The 19587-nt window shown below is 38.6% G+C and overlaps 1 protein-coding gene across 3 annotated transcripts; it reads left to right on the top strand.

Moving 5' to 3' along the window:
* The first annotated feature begins 908 nt into the window (after window positions 1-908).
* On the top strand, window positions 909-16367 carry osbpl7 (oxysterol binding protein-like 7). Of its 3 annotated transcripts, none has more exons than XM_017436494.2 (23): window positions 909-1129; window positions 4469-4664; window positions 5804-5947; window positions 6026-6079; window positions 6513-6626; window positions 6704-6856; window positions 6948-7071; window positions 7814-7932; window positions 8022-8111; window positions 8199-8222; window positions 8493-8643; window positions 9551-9657; window positions 9730-9886; window positions 10835-10981; window positions 11065-11201; window positions 11363-11500; window positions 12226-12289; window positions 12439-12517; window positions 13633-13777; window positions 13848-13998; window positions 14153-14279; window positions 14784-14906; window positions 15845-16367. In XM_017436494.2, the coding sequence occupies exons 2-23, from the start codon at window positions 4533-4535 to the stop codon at window positions 15951-15953; spliced, it is 2589 nt and encodes an 862-aa protein (XP_017291983.1). In that variant the 5' UTR covers window positions 909-1129; window positions 4469-4532; the 3' UTR covers window positions 15954-16367. The 3 variants fall into 3 exon arrangements, with proteins under 3 accessions (XP_017291983.1, XP_017291982.1, XP_024866410.1); XM_017436493.2 differs by having other exon boundaries at window positions 6945-7071; XM_025010642.2 differs by lacking the exon at window positions 8199-8222.
* The last annotated feature ends 3220 nt before the right edge of the window (window positions 16368-19587 follow it).

Here is a 19587-nt window from a genome sequence, read left to right as displayed (position 1 = left end):
ATCAATCCTGATACAAAGATTATCAGAGGTACAGTGACGTTACTTGGGTGATTGGCTGGCCTACTTAGATGATTTACTGACGCCTGTAAGCACGATAAAATGTAAACATGATACAAATGAACTCCATTAATATCTCTGACATCCGGTGTGACACGTAGGCATGTTTTACACATAAACACAAAGGCTGGTAATATTGAAAAACCCTAACACTACCCAAAGCTCGTGACCATAGATGAGGTTAGGAACGGAGATCGACCGGTAAATCGAGAGCTTCGCCTTTTGACTCAGCTCTCTCTTCACCACGACAGATCGGTACAGCGCCCGCTGTTTTGCAAAACATATATAACAAAAAAGTAAAAGTATACCAGTGATGCAAAATAAAATCAATAGCCTACATAAAAAAATGAAAAAATAAATTTGTAAATGCTCTTTTTTTATTTATTTTTTTGCCAAAGTCGGGGGGGAAACTAAAAATTTCAGCCTTCTGAATGAGTCGCTTCCATCCTCCATAACATGGGAACAAATAATTTTTTCAACAAGTCCTTAACTGTGTTTATTCCTCTCATCATGGACAACAAGTCCTGTGAATTTGGAGACATTTGTTCTTTTTTTGCCAAAGTTACCAGGGGGAACCAAATATTTTAAACAATTTTAAACGGTTTTTAAAGGTGGCGGGCGATATGCATCCCTTTAAGGAAGGCTAGGCTCATTGTTAACACTTTATATAATTACATGTGTAGGAAACTCTGATTTGTAAACATAAATCATTTATATTAAATGATTGAAAGTGAGTTGGTAAAGTCCCCGCAGCTCCAGGAGGAGTGAGAGGAGCTCTCTCTCTCTGCGCAGTAATTCCCCTTAATGCGGATCAACTCGGCGCTTTGCGCGCGGCTTTGCGCGCGGCTTTGCGCGCTCCGCTGGGTTCGGACGGGCAGAGAGGCCACAGCCCGTCTCATTATGTCTTCACAGCGAGTTGTCCTCCGAGAATAAAACACGCATTTCGACTTCATTTGGATATTTTTCAACCAGAAAGGTCGTTTTTTCCTCTCTTGAAGTGATGGTTCGTCTCCGAGTTTTGTTGGATTAATCAGGTCGGCGGCGGAGGATGAGAGGCGCAGGTGAAGTTCAGGTAAATTATTAAAGTCTGAAGCAAAAAAAGACTTTATGTATTAACTTTATGGCTTCTTCTGTCTTTTACCAAACAGGTAAAACCTTAAAGTTGGACAGATTTGTTTAAAACGTTTCTTAGTGATAACATCTTTGAGTTTCTGCAGCCTCCGAAAAGTTGATATAAACTGAGAAAAACATAAATTTAGGATTTAAAATCAGCTCACTTTTAATCAACATTACCACTGAAATATGTCAACGTTGTCAAGAATCCCAATAATCTCATGACTCTGATGTTTCACAGGTGAATAAAACTGAAACAGCTGAAGTTAAAACAGCATTTGTTCTGCAGATTAATCAGGTTGAATATTTTCAGAGTCTTGTGCTTCAGTCTTTATTTATTCCCAATGAGAGATTATAACCGTCATAATCTGTGCATCTTAATCCAGCCTTTGGCAGGAAGCCGCCTCCACCTTATCTGACTTCTTGGCCACCATTTTCCTGTCCAGGTAGCTCCTGATGTCAGCCGTCCTTCTGCTCCCATCCTGGATCAGAGGATGATGCTGAGGCAGCATTTATAACTCTGGGTTTGATTTTTTATCCTAACGCATATTTAGCTGTTAATCTATCAGAACCTTCAGCTCTTTCAGCAGATCGGCTGCTGTGACCTTTGGGGTTTTTGTAACTTTTATTCTTTTCAAAATATTTAATTTATTTACAAATGCATGAAGATTTCTTTAACTCCTTCAAAACCATCATTCTCTTTGAAATCTGCTTCAGGAAACGGTCTTTACTCTCAGTTTTTAGCTACTCTTCTGCTGCTTTTAGCTTTTAGCTACTGTTCTGGAACTGTATCTTTTGCTCGCCTTTGACACGTTTAGCTTTAAGCTAGTCTGTTGATAATTTAGCATTTTGTTCCTTTTAGTTTTTAGCTATTATTGTCCTTTATTTAGCTTTTAGCTAGTGTTTGGCTCTATTTGACTTTTAGCTAGCATTTTACTATGTTTGGCTTTTAGCTAGTCTTTAGCTAGTGTTTTGCCCTTTTTTGTTTTTTAGCTGGTTTTGTCCTTTATTTAGCTTTTTAGCTAGTGTTTTGCTCCATTTAGCTTTTAGTTAGGATTTTCCTACTTTTGGCTTTTAGCTGGTGTTTTGCTCTCTAATGATTAGTGTTTAGCTCCTTTAGTTTTTAGCTAATGTTCTGCTAATAATTCAGCTTCTTCAGTAAATTTCAGCTGTCGTTCACTGTGTTTTCACAGAAAATGTAATTTCTTTAATTGATTTTATTTTACAAAGCAAAGCAACAAGGTTTTAAAAAGATCAAAACTATATTTAAAGCCACCCATTCTGGCTTAAAGCAGCTAAAAGTCCAAAACAAATAGCTGCATTTAAATTAAATCAAATTTTAAATGTTTATCTTTGCGTTCCTCCTTGACTAAGCGAGCTGAGAATCCTCCTAATCCCTTCATCCTGTTTCCACCACATCGTGCTTTCATCCTCACCCCCCCCCACATGGCCTCACAGAACCCCCCTTTATTTATGTTACACACAGAAAAATACTCAAATATGCACCAACAACATCAGGTAAAACTCTGGAAAGTCTTGGTTTTAAAGCTTAAATCTAACATTTACATGTTCTGACTGTAAAAAACTGTCAAATTTGGCTCATTTTTAAAAAGAAACGTGAATTTTTTCTGGTATAATTAACTAAATGTTTATTTGACCAAAACCACGACTCCATTTTTCTTCGTTCTTTGTGTTTGTGAACGTTGCGGAGCTTTTATTGCTCTCTGCCTTTCAGATCAACGTTGCTTCAAGCAGCTAAAAATATCTGCTGAAAAACCAATTAAGCAGAAGTTAATCTTCCTTCAGCAGCGAGTCCTGGCCATCGTGTCACATACAGCGCAGGGTTAGCCACACAATCCAGCCCGGCTTGACTTTTAATTGTTTCTTTTCAAGATAAAAACGGACGTTTAGTCAGATTTAAGGCTGAGATCGCTACGAGAGGCAGGCGATAACTGCCTCTGTTAGCAAAATATCTCATGAACCACAGAACAGATTTTATTAAAAGCTGCAGAAAATGATGATCGCATATAACTGATCAGGTTTTTGTAATTAACATGACTCAAGATGGCCACCACAGCTAACCGGAAACTGGTGAAATCTGTGCAGCAGTTTGGTGTGGTTGTAGCTGAGAGTTGTTCCCAACAGATCCTCTGAGTGCTAACACCCCACGACATCTCTGTGTAAAACATGTAAATCTCACAAACAATATGCATTTTTAACAGATCTGAGTGGATTGAAGTTGTGTTTAATAAAATTACAACAAATTCAGACTTTAAAATCCGGATAAAACGCCGACCTGCAGGCTGATTCTCACATATTCTATTTCAACTCTCATCTGAACAAAGTAATTGTGTTTTTTCCACTTTATTGTTATTAAAACCCAAATATTGGTGAATGAACAGAGGCTACAAAAAGTCTTTAGCCTTCAGATCACAAAGCTGTCATGATTTCTAGTATTTTTTGAGTTTATTCTTAGTTTTGGTTCTGGGTTCTTGTTTCCTGTTTAAGTTTATTTTGTTCTTCGTACTTCTGTCTGCACCTGGTTAACTGTCACGCCCACCTCCACCTGCTGTAATCACTCACCTGTGCCCACTTCCCATAATCATCCTCTACTTTAAAACCCGATCTTCTCATTGTTGTTTTGTCCCTGGTCCCACCTTGCCTCGCCTTATCGCTTTTGGATTTTTGTTCTAGTTTGTTTTGCTGCCACGTCAGCCTTTTGTTTTCTAGTTTTGTTAGTTTAAATAAATTTTCAGTTTTTCTCTCGTTCCCCTCGGCTCATGACACAAAACAACCTAAACTGGAATCTCAGTCGATGAGCTTTTTTAAGAGTTACGGACTTCAGATGTTTATCTGATAAAAAAAATAAAGCTAATTAAAGCTACAAGAAACAGAACACGAGGTAAAAGCTAAATGTAGCAAAGGGCTACATAAAAGCTTAAAGTAACTAAATACTACCTAAAAGTAACAAAGGTTGGCTACAAGCTAAAATCAGCAGAACAGTAGCTAAAAGTACCTAAAGGGATAAAGTTACATAAAGTCTCAGCAGCCGTGTCCTGAATGAGCTGAAAGTTTGGAAAAATGAACAAATAAAAATAGCTGAAAGTCTGCAGGAGGAGGATCTGCACGGATGTGAATTCAGAGCTCAACAGTCAGGGTTAAATGATGTTTTCTCCTCTTGTTTTTAATGAGCGAGGTTAAAACTCCCAGAAATCCTAAATGTCCCTTTTCTGTTCTTGACATCCACCCTGATAATCATCAACCCATCGTCTCTGTTTGCTCTCTCTGCAACCTGCAGGGATCTTCAGCCAGACTGCAGATGGTGCTTTCAGTCGAACAACAAGACGGGCCTGAGCTCTGAAATGGACTCAAATGGATCTTCGCTCCATCGCAGCCAGTCGCTGGCAAGCGGTCTGGAGAAGACGTCCCCGTCGAGGACCAAGCCGGCTCCGTCTCACAGCAGCAGCACTCTGTCTTCTCCACACTCCCGACAGGTCAGTACCAGGTCAGTCACGACCCGGGACGTTTAATCTGGAATAAACAGACTGGCAGCAGAAAGGTTGAATGAAACAGGGAGAAATCACAAGTAGCAGAAAAAGGATTTAACATTAGTTTTTGTTTAAATGCTGCAGAAAAAGGTTCATGTTTCCTCACCGGTCGTCAAATCGGAACAGATTTACAGTTAACCCTTCAGATGAGAGAAGCATCAAGCTGAACTTTATTTAAAAACAATAAAGATTTGCTCCAGATACTAAAATTTGTCTTCTTTGAGTTTATTTCTGCAGTCCTGCAGTTTTAAAACAGCGAAATCTGTTGATAAAATGTAAAAAAACAAACAAGTGAAATGCCATCCAGACTTTATTTACTTATTTATTATCATTTTGTCTTGTTGGAGATTCACAGGATGTTGCTGAATTATCAGCTATCAGTAATTTTATATCACATTGATGCTTAGACTTTGCAGTTATCATTATTATTATTATTATTATTTAATAGTAGTATTAATAGTAACTGTACAATTACTTTGGTATTTTTGAGTGAAGACTACATGAGACCAACCAAACTAAACTAAACCAAGTAAAGCTAAGCTAAGCTAAGCTAAGCTAAGCTAAGCTAAGATAAGATAAGATAAGATAAGATAAGATAAGATAAGATAAGATAAGATAAGATAAGATAAGATAAGATAAAATAAACTAAACTACTTTGTTTTTGTTACTCAGGTAACAGTTCTGAGCTAAAAAACTGTTTAACTTCAAAAATGTAACAAAATAAAAGCAGAAAATCATCAGATTTGTTCAATTTTGTTAAAATTAACTGAGTTATAGTCATCTTTTGTGTTTGCCGACACTGACGAGCTGTAGCGGCCATCTTGAATCAGGTTAATCAGTTGTAGATGAACAGCTAATAATCGCACCTTTCATGATGGTGAGGAATAAATACTGTCTGATTAATTTCTGCTGCTCTGTTTTGTCTCTGTGAAGTATTTTTTTTTTTCAAATTTGAGTTAAATTTAAACCATTAAACCACTATAGATTCAAAAATAATATTTTGAACAAACAGGGTCTTTAAAAGAAATTCCATTTTTCTCAAAAAAGTCCATCTGAGGTGAGTTTCTGGCTCCTGATTTCCACAGATTATTAAAGATTGGGAAGTGATGGACGACCTTCAGGCAGAAATACAGACAGGAAGTGAGAATCCTGAAGTTCTGACCACTCCAGGAAGGTGTGAAGGTTATCTCCTGAAGAGAAGGAAGTGGCCTCTTAAGGGCTGGCACAAGGTCAGAGGTCAATACTTAGAGCCAGAATTGAATTGAAATGTATTATTTTAACATTATTCTTGTTTTATTTTATTTTAGCGATACTTTGTGTTGGAAGCAGGAATCTTACGTTACTCCAAAAATCAACAAGATGTGAGTAATATTTACTCTTTATGATGACAGACAGCCATTTTATGATGACTTTGCATGAAATATTTTATTCTTCTTTGCATTACAAGTTTCACAGATATCATTTATTAGGGTTAGTTTCAGGTTGTGGCAACAAATTCAAAATATATTTTTTGAAGGAAAACTCCTGTTGTTGAAACATTTAATCTGGTTGCAGTTCATACATGTATATATAGCTATGGTTGTAATAATTTAGGTTGTTTTTAGTCCTCTCCATTTATTTAACTTTCAGCATTCAGTTTCTCTTGCTTTTTTTTTTTGTTGCAGTTTTCTTCAAAATCACCTCTGCTTTGACTGTAATCTTTATTTGTCTGGCAGTTTTATCTGTTTATAATCTAATTTATGGCTTAGGTGAAATGTTATATATCTGAAAACACCTAAACCTGTTTGACAAAAGGTCTCCAGAGGACGAGTCCAGGGTTCGTTGGACGTCAGCCTCGCTGTGATGTCAATCAACAAGAAATCCAATCGGATTGATTTGGACACTGGAGACATTCTCTATCACGTGAAGGTAAATGTTCAACTCCTGCTGATAAGTTTCAAACTAATATATATTTATATATATATTGTGCGTATGTTTCCTCCAAGGCGAAGAGCCATGAACTCTTCTACATCTGGGTGACCAAACTTCAAGCTCACCGCCTCTACAAGAAGAACAAGACGTCGTTTGTCCACAGCAGCCTCCTGCAGACGCTGTTCCACACATCTTCAGCTGGACAAGCTCATGGAAACGGAGATTTGGTGACTATAAAATCAGACACAACAGGCCTTTTTTGACAGATTTGTCAGCGTGTCTTACGGTGTGTTTTTGCCTCTTTTTGCGTGTCAGCAGAGCTCCGCAGGGACGGAGGATCCGGCCGGGCGGTCGGGGGTCCCGCCGTCAGCCAGCACCGCCGTGAACACCAAGGTGTCCGCCTGGCTGAGGCAAAGCCACGATCCAGATACTTGTGTTCAAGGTGTTTGTCAAACAGTCAGCTTCAAAACACAAAACACACACAGACGATCTGAAACGAGGCACTTTATCGATCATTTTATCGCTGGTTAAAATTTAGGTTTTTAAGATGTGGAAGAAGCTCTCAGTCCCGCTCCCAATAACAAAACCACAACTTAGAAGCTCAGATTTAAAAATCTACTTACAGAAATTTATATAAAAATACAGTGTTGGACTAACAAGATACAAACAAGAAACTTAAAAAGTTATTAAAAGTCTGGAATGACTTGCTTCTCTCCTTAATGTGATTTTTTGATTCTTTTAAACCTCAACACAGCTTTTATAGAGTTAAAATATTCTTCTAAACCAGGCTGGGATTCAGGGTCCTGTTCTTAGTTGGTTCTCTTTTTTTCTTATAATCAGACATTTCTCATCTTCTGCAGACCCTGTCATTTATGGAGTTCCTCGAGGATCCATCTTTTTCTCACATTGAACATGATTTCCTTGGCTTATTTTCTACAAATGCAGCATTTTATTTCATTGTTTTGCAGATAATGCACTGATTGAAATGCTCCTAGGTTCTGAGGACTCACATCTGTCCTATTCACCCCAAATTGTACTGAAATGCTGAAGTAAGGGTTAATAAATGTGTCCCAAGCTGTGTTTTAACAGGGGCTGCTGCTGCACATTTACTATCATGTTAGTTATTTATGCCAGCTATGATTGTTTTGATTATGCTTTATAAGTGAAGGTAATTTGACTTTCAGAGCTGAACCGCTGTGATCTGGATCTTTCCGAGCTGAACCGTTTAATTCAGCGGCTGCAGGCGCTGGAGACGGGCCACACTTTCACCAATGGGGATCTGCAGCGTATCATCAGCATACAGGTACGCGCAGGCTACCAGCATTTTTCACCCTGCTGCAGAAATTAAGTTTCAAATAAATGTCAAATCAAGTAAATCTAATTTTGGATCAGAATCTGTCACTTGAGAAGCCGAAGAAGCTAAAGTCGGGAAAGATCCGGGGTCACTCCCGCACACTGTCCAGAGTGGAGGCCCTGGGGATGGTAAGAATGATGTTTTTGAATAGATTGGATGTAATAATATGACAGCACAAAAGTCCAGTAACATTTTTTCTTTAATCCAACCCGAAGCCTATTCGTGGGATTTCCAAATCGGTGAGTTGCCAGTAGGCAGGAAGTTAAACAGCTTGACTTACACCCTGCTGCAGACGCCCTCTTGACTATAAAACAACTGAAGAAAAGATAAAAATAAAGTTTGCTTCTGAAGCATTTAGGAGGCTGTGTGAGTTAAAGCTTGGTGTGCCTGTAGATGCAGACGAAGTTCCTGTCAGCGTGCACGTTCTCAAAGCAGCGACAGAAAACAAGCGACCTGTTAAATTAACCGGCGAATCACTCGTCCTTTGTCCTCTCCTGTTCACCTCACAGCTGTCCTCCAGTCACCTGAGCAGCTCGGCCCACCTCGGCGCATCGGTGCCCTCCATCCCCGACTACGTCTACTCTCAGCTGTCCCCCCCCACCGTCCTCACACCCGAGGGCAAGAAGATCCAGCAGGACATCTGCGCCATGTCACTGCGAGGTCAGAGAGACACACAAAGGGACGATTTAAAGACAAACTCAAAGAGGAGTTTGCAGAAATATCAGGGAAACATTGACATATATTTATTTTTCGAAAATTGCATTTTTTTGTAAAAATGCAGTGTGAGCTTTGATAAAAAAGCTTTATCTGAGTCGCTAAAAGTAAAAAAAACAAGCAGAGCAGAGGCTAAAATGGGGAAAACGGGCTAAAATCAGCAGAACATGAGCTAAAAGCTAAAATGAGCGTAACAGTGTTAGACGATAAAAGCTGCAAAACAGTAGCTAAAACATGAGAGCAGTAGCTGAAAAATAAAAGAAGCTGAAATAGGTAAATAGCCTATTGAGCAAAAAAGTAGCTAAAGCTAATATTATCACAATAGATACAAAACTGCAGCTAAAATGACCAAAAAAGGTCTCTAAAAACTGCAAAACATAAGCTACAGCTAAAATAAGCAAAACAGTAGCTAAAACATGAGAGCAGTAGCTTAAAAATAAAAGAAGCTGAAATAGGTAAATAGCTAAAATGAGCAAAACAGTAGCTAAAGCTAATATTATCACAACAGATGCCAAACTGCAGCTAAAATGACAAAAGAAAACTATTTAAAAATTGCATCTAAAATAAGCAAAACAGAAGCTAAAATAAAAACAACTGTAGTTGAAGGGAAAATTAACAGAATGGTAGCCAGAAGCAGATTTGTTTTAAAAGAATTAAAGAGATCTTTAATTGTTAATGTTGGGAAATTTTCTTATAAATATTTTGAAAGGAATAAAAGTTTAGTTGAACAGTTTGATGCATGACTGGTTAAAACAGCACAAAGTTTGTGGAACGTTTATGTGTGTCAGAAACGATAAACAGGAAAACCTTCAGCGTTCTCACAGTTCTTCTTCTCTGTCTTACGTCCCGTCAGTGCTTGCTTCTCTGAAGTCGGTGCATGAAACTCTGTCCCTGGAGAGGCAGAAGCTGCAGGAGGCCTGGGAAGCCAACAACCTTCACCAGCCGAACCTGTTAGATGTGGTAAGATGAGCTCCACCTGACGTATTTTCTTTGTTTTCTGACGTGGTGTTTAATGCCCCCCCCCACCGTCAGCCTGCACCATCCCTCGGGCCGCCTTCAGTCACAGATTCGGCCGCAGAATATTTTGACGCCAGTGACAACCTCCTTTGGGGCAGCTCGTCTGAAGTGTCTGATGAATCTGGACTCAGTGATGGAAGCACCACAAACTCGGAGCCAGAGGAGGGACACGGTGAGCGAATGATGTCCATTCTTTGTCCCGTTTGTAACCTAAAGCAGCCCCTGACAAGTACTTGTGTCAGTTAATTGTTTAGTTTTAAAATAATAAAACAATAAAAATCCTGGCGTTTGTATATATTCCAAGATGTTGTTCAATCTGCTCTGAGTATATGTTGTGAACGACTCTCAGCTGCGCCAAATTTTAGCTGAATATTTGTAAAACGGACTGATTTATAACCATTTTTCTGTTGGTTGATTACTTGATCCGTTATAGCTCTACATCTGATGATTGCTTTCTGGAAGTTTCTTTAAAATCTGTCCAGTGGTTCCTGAGACATTTAACTTACCGATAAATACAATATTCAGGCTATCGTCACACAAGTGGAAACACAAAATCAACTTTTTAATGTATAACATCTTGTTGTAAAATGTGCTTCTAATAAAGCTTCAGCATTTTAGTTTTTGTCAGAAAGTCATGATATAAACTAGGATATCACTACAACAAGGGTTTTCCTTCAAAAAATAGGACTAGATTTTTGTAAAATGTGTTTTTTGTCATTTTTTTGCACCAATGCTCCCAATAAAAACCCATAAAACTCACTAAAAATGACCCATCTAACCAAAACTATTAGACACCTGCCTGCATGAGGATAAATACTGTTCTCTGTAATGATTCATTTGGTTGTTTTATTTTATTTCAGACATTTGAAACTTAAAGCAAATATTCACAGGATAATTTTAGCTTCCTTGGTTTTGAATTGATTTCTATTTGATGCTGTAATCAGGATAAAATTCAACCAAACACATTAAACTAAATTATAGGAACATTTTATCTGCAAAATACTGTTTTTTCGGGATGTTTCTGAACATGTTTCTGAACCAGTGTTCCTGCAGACTTTTCTATTTTTTTTATTACTGTTTTTACTAAAATGGACATTTCTTTCTTCCATGTACCCGGCAGCATCAACAACCCGAAAGTACCGTGCAAGCATTTCCAGGAGTCCTAACAACGTCGTTCCTAAGAGCACCGGACGGCGAACCACTTTACCTGCTCCCTGTCCCGATAACAGCCACGTGGGCCTCATGGCCATCCTCTACAACAACATAGGCAAGACCCTCCGGCCACGGAAAGCAAAACTGAGAAATGAAAGTTGTGCATGTTTGTGAAGTGCCTGTGCCGTTGTTCCTCAGGGAAAGATTTAGCTCGAGTTTCGATGCCTGCTGCTCTGAACGAGCCTGTGAACCTCCTGCAGAGGCTGTGTGAAGAGCTGGAGTACAGCGAGCTGCTGGACACGGCGAACAACACACCGGACCCCTTCCAGAGGATGGTAAGACTGTCTGCACAGATTCTGGGCCTCATTGTTCGTATTTTATACAGCTTATAAGAAAACAAAGCTTTCTTTTTCCGGTTACATAAACTAAATGAATCAATTTTCATATTATATTCCCAAAAAACCCAACAAGTTTTTTTGTATTTTGTCTCATTCAGGTTTATATTGCTGCCTTTGCCATTTCGGGTTATACCACTGCAACATTCAGGAACCGCTATAAGCCCTTTAACCCGGTGCTGGGGGAGACCTACGAGTGCATCCGAGAGGATCGGGGTTTCCATTTCATCAGTGAGCAGGTACATCCACACCATTTATTTTTTATTTATTTGCAGTCTTTCTACTGTTCTATTTATTCCTGTATCAAAACATTCAGCTCATTCAGGAGATGGGTGCTACCACTTTTGGTTTTTGTAACTTTTATACTTCATTTCCAAATATTTTATATACAGAGATCTCTTCAACTCCTTCAAAAACATCTGCTTCAGCAAACTGGCTCTATTTTTGTCTTCTTCTGCTACTTGTAGCTTCATAAAATGTCTCATTGTTTCATCTGCTAACCTTTAAAGGCAATGATGGCGGGAGGAGATTTATTATAATTAAACTGTTCTTTTTAATAGTGAGAATAGATGAGCTTCCATCGTTTCCTCTCGGCAAATTAAGATGGCTCACTCGCTGGTTTAATCGAGCAGCTCCGACTCACAGAGCTGCACAAGTTCACATCCAGTGATTTATGGGTTTCATAAAATCATAATCTCTGAACAAATGTTTTGGTCATTAATTTTAAGGTGGCTGCAATTAAATATTCCTCAAAGAAGCAATTAACTCCTTAAACAGCTTAGACTTACAGCTCATCATTTACACCTTTTATAATATTTACATTATTATAAAATGTTTCTGTGCTGCAACTTGTATCTTATCTACAGAGGCACATACAGTTATAGTTTTACCAAAAATGTAAAAGAATAAAAGCAGTCAAAGTAATTTTTTCTTTGTTTTTGTTACTTCTCTCAAATTTGACCAGGTCTGCCATCATCCACCCATCTCAGCCTGCCATGCCGAGTCAGAAAACTTCTCATTTTGGCAAGGTGACACTTCTGTTATTTTACTAAAATTAGTAGTCTTTAATCATATGATCTGTTGAAATCATTTGATTGTGAAATGCTTTTAAAAGAGCTACTCCTGGACACGTATATAACGCACAGCATCATCAGCGTATAACGTTATCTCTTAACAGACCAACGATGGAAGAATAAATTCTGGGGGAAGTCTCTGGAGATTTTTCCAACAGGAATGGTCAATGTGACTTTGTCGAGGTAAATAATTGTACTTTTGGTTTATGAGGCGCTTTGTTTTGTAAATTCACTGCTGTTTTTTTCTCAAAACAATGTTAATGCACATATTTTTGGTACGATAAGGCATGTTGATAGCAATACATGTTACAGCCCTGTATGTATGTATCAGGTAAGTACCAAGTATGTACGCATTAAGTACCAGTTAAGTATCTAGTACTCAGCAGGTAAGTACAGGATAACAAGTGACTTCATAATACAGCCCAGTCCCTGTAAGTACCAGGTACATATCTGATTCATACCAGATAATGTATAAGTACCAGCTAGATACCCAGTAAGTACCTGGTATTGTCCTAGTAACTACTTAGTATGCAACCAGGTATGTACCTGGTGTATTATGTTTTGCTACCATCATTTAGCCTTCTGTAAAGAGAAACACTTTCACAAAAATGGACATTTTTATGTTGTGGCCTTAGGGGTAATGTTGGGCTGAAACATTGATCAGGTGTTTTTATTCTGATGTACAAGTGAAGAGCAACACTTGTTCTTTAGCCCCGTGCATCAGCACTAAGTACTAAATCTATTTATGAACACGGAGCACGTGCAGAACATGTAAAGAAGGAATTAGATGAGTTAGACGTGTTCTTGGAAAGCTTTTTGGAGGTAGCTGGGATTCCCAAACTTCTTAACCCATAAAATAAAGGTGTGGATGAAATCCTACTGCTGCTGTTGGGAAAAAAAACCCCAAAGATTTCCATTTTATAAAAAAAATCCATTTTGACTAAATTAACTGTGTTGGTCACCATTCATATCTGTATGTTGTTTTATGAATGTTTAGTCGAGGAAAAGTGTCAAAAAGAGCTTGTGACCAAGTTTATTTATAAAACAAAACAACAACAACAAAAATAAACATTTTTTTTCTCCTGAAAAGTTTTGGTTTTGGAAATAACTTTTTGCCTGACAGTGTATGCAAAAACAAATTGTTTCAAATTTTATTTAAATTAATAGAAATCTTCTCTGGACCTTCTGCGTGGTGTTTTATAAGCCACAATGGTTTCCAATCAAGATGTTGCAACCGTAAAATATCGTTTTTATTGCTTTGAGACAACCTTACAGTTTGTTCATTTACATTTATTTAGGTTCGGAGATCACTACGAGTGGAACAAAGTGGTGACCTGCATCCATAACGTCCTCAGCCAGCAGCGGTATCTGGAGCATTACGGAGAGGTGACCATCCAAAACCTCAAAAACAACGTCTGCACCTGCAAGATCACCTTTGTTAAGGTGAATAAAACAAACGCCACCGATAAACTCAGCTGCTGCTTTTCATTACTGAGGATCTTTTTCTTTTTAGTCTCGTTATTGGGGTTCAGACACAAACAAGAACGAAGTTCAGGGAACTGTGCTCGACCAAAGCGGCAACGTCATCCATCGATTTGGAGGATTTTGGCACGAAGGAATCTTCTGTGACACTCTGCCGATGCCAAAATGCATATGGAAGCCAAGTGAGTCACCTTGTAGCCGTTATCACACGTTGGTGGAAGGTTTAGGTGAAAGTGAAATGATTAGGAACTCCCAGTGCCAACATCCTTAATCAGCATAAATCCAAGCGTCACGTTTGTGTAACAGCCCATCTGAGAGGTTTCTGTCCTCCCGCAGATCCCCAGCCAAAGGATTACCTGCTGTATTACGGCTTTTCCACCTTCGCCATGGAGCTAAATGAGCTTGACCCAGACCTGAAGCCTCTTCTGCCTTCTACAGACACCCGCCTGCGCCCAGACCAAAGGTCAGAAATCTCTTCAGTCGGTTCAATACAGGAAGACAACATCAAACTAGAGGAATGGCATTTTCTGTAAAAAGTGTGAGCGCTAAGAGCTGAATGACTGAAGAAGCTGAAACTGAGTTGTTATAGTTCAAACAAGCAGAGGCTCAAACCAAACTAAAAGCAGAAGAAAAGTAGCTAAAACAAGCAACATTTATGCTAAAATGAGTAAAAATGTAGTTAAAAACAGCAAAATAGTGCCTAAAATTAGCAAAAAGGAGCATAAAAAGACTAAAACAGAGCTTCTATGCTGAAAAGGTTTCAAAGAAAACTGTTTTTGAATGAATTAAACAGATCTGAATGTATTTCTGTGGGAGATTTTGTTTTAAATAAAAGTAAATATTTATATAAAACAGAACAGCACTCATCTCCTGAATGAGCTGATAGTTTTGATATATGAATGGCTAAAACAGCATAAAGTTGTTTTTGTTTGCAAAAAAAAAAGATCCTTTCTGGGCGTTTCTGCAGAATGTTGGAGGAGGGAAAAGTGTCTGAAGCCGACAAAAAGAAAGATGAGATCGAAGAAATTCAGAGAGTGCGGAGAAAAGAGCTCGCCAAAAGGGGTCAAGAGCACATTCCACGTTTTTTCAAGTAAGTTTCTTCCTTTTCAGGTCAGTAGAAATTTGTTTTGTTTGATTTACCTCTAAATGCTTCCAGAAGTGTCTCCTTACCTTCAGTCTTCCTGCCCTGGATGTTTTAGGATTAGTTCATGCAAGTAAGAACGTCTTCGGAAAGGTTCCCGACTACAAATTTAGTCCAAAGAAAGAGCAAAGCTCTCCATTCATACAGAACGACAAAAAAATGTGTAAAATGTAAATGAAATCATTCAGAGATTCTTAATCAAAGCAAAGAAAAAGCCCGGGCGCTGCTCTCACTCAGCAGCAACATTTAGCGTGACATTTCTGTCCTCCTGGGTTTCTGTCAAGAGCTCTTTTAACTTGAAATTTCTTGCATGAATAATCGTAAGCAGATAATATCCCGCTCATTATTTTGTGCATCGATGGAACAATTACTGTCATGACTCTTTATTCCCAACGGCTCTGAATGATGAAATCTGCTGGCATGTTGTGTTAAACTCAAGATTAAATGCTCACAATGATTTAAATAACAAGGCTGACATCATTATTTATAAGACCTGTTATCCATTTATTTAAACAAATAGATAAAGTATTGAAGTGAACGCTTAGATAGAATTAATTATCATTTTATAAATCATTCCCTGAAGGAATGCATATCACCCACCATCCTTTAAACTAAGATTATTTTATGATGATTCTTGATCAAATCTTGAAAATAACTTCAGAAGATCTCATGCAATCTTTTAGTGCTTGGAGCATCTGTTGGGCATCACTCTCAGCTACAACCACACCAGATTTTAGCTCCATATCTGAATATCTCGAACATTTACAGCCATGAATCTGCAAACATGTTTGTTGTCAGGTTTTCCCGTCATGTTCCTGTGCTCATGCATGAATCAGTCCATGTCATTGTTTTTTAAATAACAGTTTTTTTCCTTTTCCTATCCTCAGGAAAGCCAAAGATTCCTCTGGACGGGATGTTTGGTTGACAACTGGCACTTACTGGGACCTGAGAGAGAATCCGGGTTTCGCCAGCCTTGATAACCTCACTCTGTGGTGACGAGACGAGGCCGCGGCGACACGCCCCATAAACCAAAGAGATTGAAAAATATCAGCAAACATGACCTGCTCGGAGAGCAGAGACGATGCGTTTCCTTCTGTTAAACCCATGACTGGTTCATGGAAACTTTTATCTTTTAACTTTTATCTCTTATAGATTACTTCTATCAACTGTATGCATTTTTACTGTCTGTGAATTTCAGTTAGCTGTGAAGCTGGAGTTCCTCTCAGATCGGTGGCAGGCTGCATGTGTTAGTGCATCATAAGTAAACTTTTATTCTAATTCTCTTCTTCCAGCTTGCACAGCATTTTATTTCTGACTGTATGGTTAAACTGGAGTTGCTTTCTGACCAGGGCTGTTAAAGTCTAACTGATAATGTTGCTCTGCAGATTGTAAATAAATACCGTCACCGTCTGCTGGACACCCTTCCTGTTCTGGGCTCTCAGTCTGTTTTTACAGCAGGGTCTGCAGGGTTTCCTGTTTTCTGAGACGGTTTGGAGAAAGGACAGCAGACCTCAGAGATGGTTCATGCAAGAAGGATATGTTGGAGACAGGGTGAGATGGAGGCAAACGATTCGCTGTAATGACTCCTAAAGGGAGATGAAAACTTTCCTTCACAATCTGAAAACAATCATTAAACATTTTTAACTTTTTACTGGCATTTCATAAAAACATCACACCAAAAGCAATCAACACTTGACAAATGGAAGCTTTAATTTCATGAATAAAAAACAAATACACATTTATGTCACTTTTAATAAATAACAGTTTCCTCTCATTTGTTTCTTCGTTGCAGTTCGTGTCAAAGGACAGTAACTGATCCCCATAAACATAAAAACACACTTGTTGCTTTAGCCGACTCCCCTCATCCCTTTGTTTTTAAATTATGATGTAAAATCTCTTAAAAAACAAAGTCGCATTTGTTCCATCGCAGACAAATGTGTAACTGGAAGAACATCCTTTTGTAAAATGGAAGTTTTAGACAGTTCAACATGAGGGAACAGGGTGGCTGAAGTTTTTTAAATATATATAATAACTGAAATATCCAGCAGGGGTCCTTCCTGAGGTATCTGAAAGCATTTTATGCAGTCGTTTATTGTGAGATTTTGCACTCATATAGATGAAGGGTCACCTGTATACCACATAAACCAGAGTACCTAAAATGAATAACCGACACTGTCCACAGGTCAGTGTTCACGTCAGAATTTGCCCTGCATGTTTCTGAAATGCCAACATGATTTCTAAACTCAATTTGTTTAATTGCACTTAAAAAAATGAACTGTCTGTTATACAGCTTTATTTAATTGCAACAGTTCATTACACAAAAAATACCTTTTGGAAACATTAAACAGGTAACATATTTAGTTTTTTATATCCTTTCTGCTCTCACCATATCCTGTTACTTGAGGTTTTGCATATAAGATAAAGAATTTGTCGTTTTTGCTTTATAAATAAATTTATAAACTTTATAAATCTGTTTCTCACTGACGTGGAATTAAAATCTGCATTCATTGTTACTCCGCTAAGCAATCCCCTAAAAGCTAAAGCAGCTAGCTTTCAAACCTGACAGAATGGATTGAACAAAAAAAACCTAATAAATATTGAAACATATTTTTTATTCAGAACATAAAATATGAGCAGATCAGTTGTAGCGACTGCTTTTTTAAAGCTCACAACATTTGACTCAATCCTTAAGCCAACAGGATCAGAAGTGATTACGGCCTGGAGAGCTCTTTGCCTCGTTGGGTTTTTCATTGTTGGAACCTAATTCTCGTTAATCTGTAGTTTGTTGGTGTCTCTGAAGAAATATTTGATCATTGTGGTGGTCTCGTTCCTGCGTTAGTGGTCTATATTTATGACATCAGCTTTAACAGAGTTTAAAGGCAAAGTGCATTTGTAAGATTTGGAACAAATGCTCCAAAAACATGTGGTTAATTTCCTGGTTTGTCACTGGCTCTAAATGACCTTTGACCTTTACTGTTACTGGTCTGGCACTGGATGAGCATGCAGAAACCTAACTAAGTTGTACCTAATTATTGACTAAAATGAGGCTAAAATCCAGACTGGATTTAGTTTCAGTTGTCAGACTTCAGGGAGTGTACATGGGTCTGATTCTGGGCTAAACTATCTCTTACTGGCATTTAAAGACCATAAGCATTTTGGTTAAAAGTGAACTGTGTTTTGGGCTTTGTAAAGCTTTGGAAAACAGCAGCTATGAGTGCGTTCATCAGCTGTTTGTATCTCATAAAACCTTCCGTTTTGCACTCTATAAAGACTGACAGTACAGAGTTTGTCCCCCCAGGTGTTGTCCGAGGCCATTAGCACACCTGGTGAGGAGTGAGGAGCAGATCTCTGATCAGCTCAGACTGTAGCCTCACTCTTTGTTTCTGTCACCGGGCTGGGAGCCGGGCCGCTGTCAGCCAGTGTCACCACACGACCGGCCCTGATGCCGGGGGGGGAAATTCAAAGTGTCTGTCCGGTCACTTTGTGCTTCCTGTTGTGTGCGGTCTGTGGGTGACAGCGCCTCGGCTGCGTGAGGGCATCCTCTACGACCCACTTTCAGCTCGTGGTGCTCTGCTTCAGCTGCTCGGCACCAATTTAGGGATCATATATTAAAAACAGAATTCATCCGGTTCAAACAACATGAAAAACCTAAAAGTTCAAAATAAAAAAGTGACATTTTTCTCCCTCAAACATTAACATCTTTTGCCATTTGAGCTTTAACAGAAACAAGTTGCTTTCGAGAATATTATCAATTATTCAGCTCACTCTGCCCTTTGCCTTTGATTTATCACATCTAAAGATGTGAGAATATTTTCTGAATGATGCGGGCTTATCACATCCTCTCACTTTAAAGTTGTTTCTTAAGAACTGCGAAACTCCCATCACCTACACACCCTTCAGATCCCAGATTAGGTCCAGGAGTTTATGTGACTCCCTGAATCCAATGTTCATGCTAGCTATAGTTAAAAAAAGAGACATTTTTTTCATTCTTTATAGAGTTATTTCTGTCAACACCTTAAAAGTCTTGAAATAGCGAGAATTATGAATTATATGCATCTTAAAGGTCAACCAAAATCACTGGTTAGTTCATATTTGCATGGCTTAGGACATCAAACAAAACTCTTCAAGTCAGATTTTCATCACAGTTATCATGAAGTTAAACAGAGGTTCCCAAAGCTGGTGTCGGGACCCCTCTGTGGGTCAAGAAACACCAAGCAGAGGGTCTGGAGAAGATCCACAGAAACCCAATTAACTTTAAAAACCACTGTCTATAGCATCATTAACCTTAACTGTTAGAAATAAATAACATCAGTGGCCATAAATGCATGAGAAAATGGTTTATGAGGCTCTTTGTGTATTTCAGAAACAGTTGGGATAACATTTATTTTGTGGCTTGAAAGCAGAAAAGTTTGATAACTGATGCCCTAAAGCAGGGGTGTCCAATCCTGGAGGTCCTGCATGTTTTAGTTGTTTCTCTGCTTTGACACACATGATTTGAATGACTGAGTGATTAACGGGCTTCTGCAGAACTCAAAGACCTGCTGAAGAGCAGAGAAACATCTAAAACCTGCAGGATGGTGGCCCTCCAGGACCAGGATTGGACACCACTGCCCTAAAGCATTCATAATAA

This window comes from Kryptolebias marmoratus, linkage group LG17 (genome assembly GCF_001649575.2).
Source record: "Kryptolebias marmoratus isolate JLee-2015 linkage group LG17, ASM164957v2, whole genome shotgun sequence".
Taxonomy (NCBI): Eukaryota; Metazoa; Chordata; class Actinopteri; order Cyprinodontiformes; family Rivulidae; genus Kryptolebias; species Kryptolebias marmoratus.
This window is presented reverse-complemented; position numbering and strand designations above follow the sequence as displayed.

Coding starts and splice junctions, on each gene's coding strand:
- osbpl7 (XM_017436493.2), top strand. CDS start 4,533: ATGGACTCAAATGGATCTTCGCTCCATCGCAGCCAGTCGCTGGCAAGC. Junction 11,202..11,362: donor CGGACCCCTTCCAGAGGATG/GTAAGACTGTCT, acceptor TGTCTCATTCAG/GTTTATATTGCTGCCTTTGC. Junction 14,280..14,783: donor CGCCTGCGCCCAGACCAAAG/GTCAGAAATCTC, acceptor GCGTTTCTGCAG/AATGTTGGAGGAGGGAAAAG.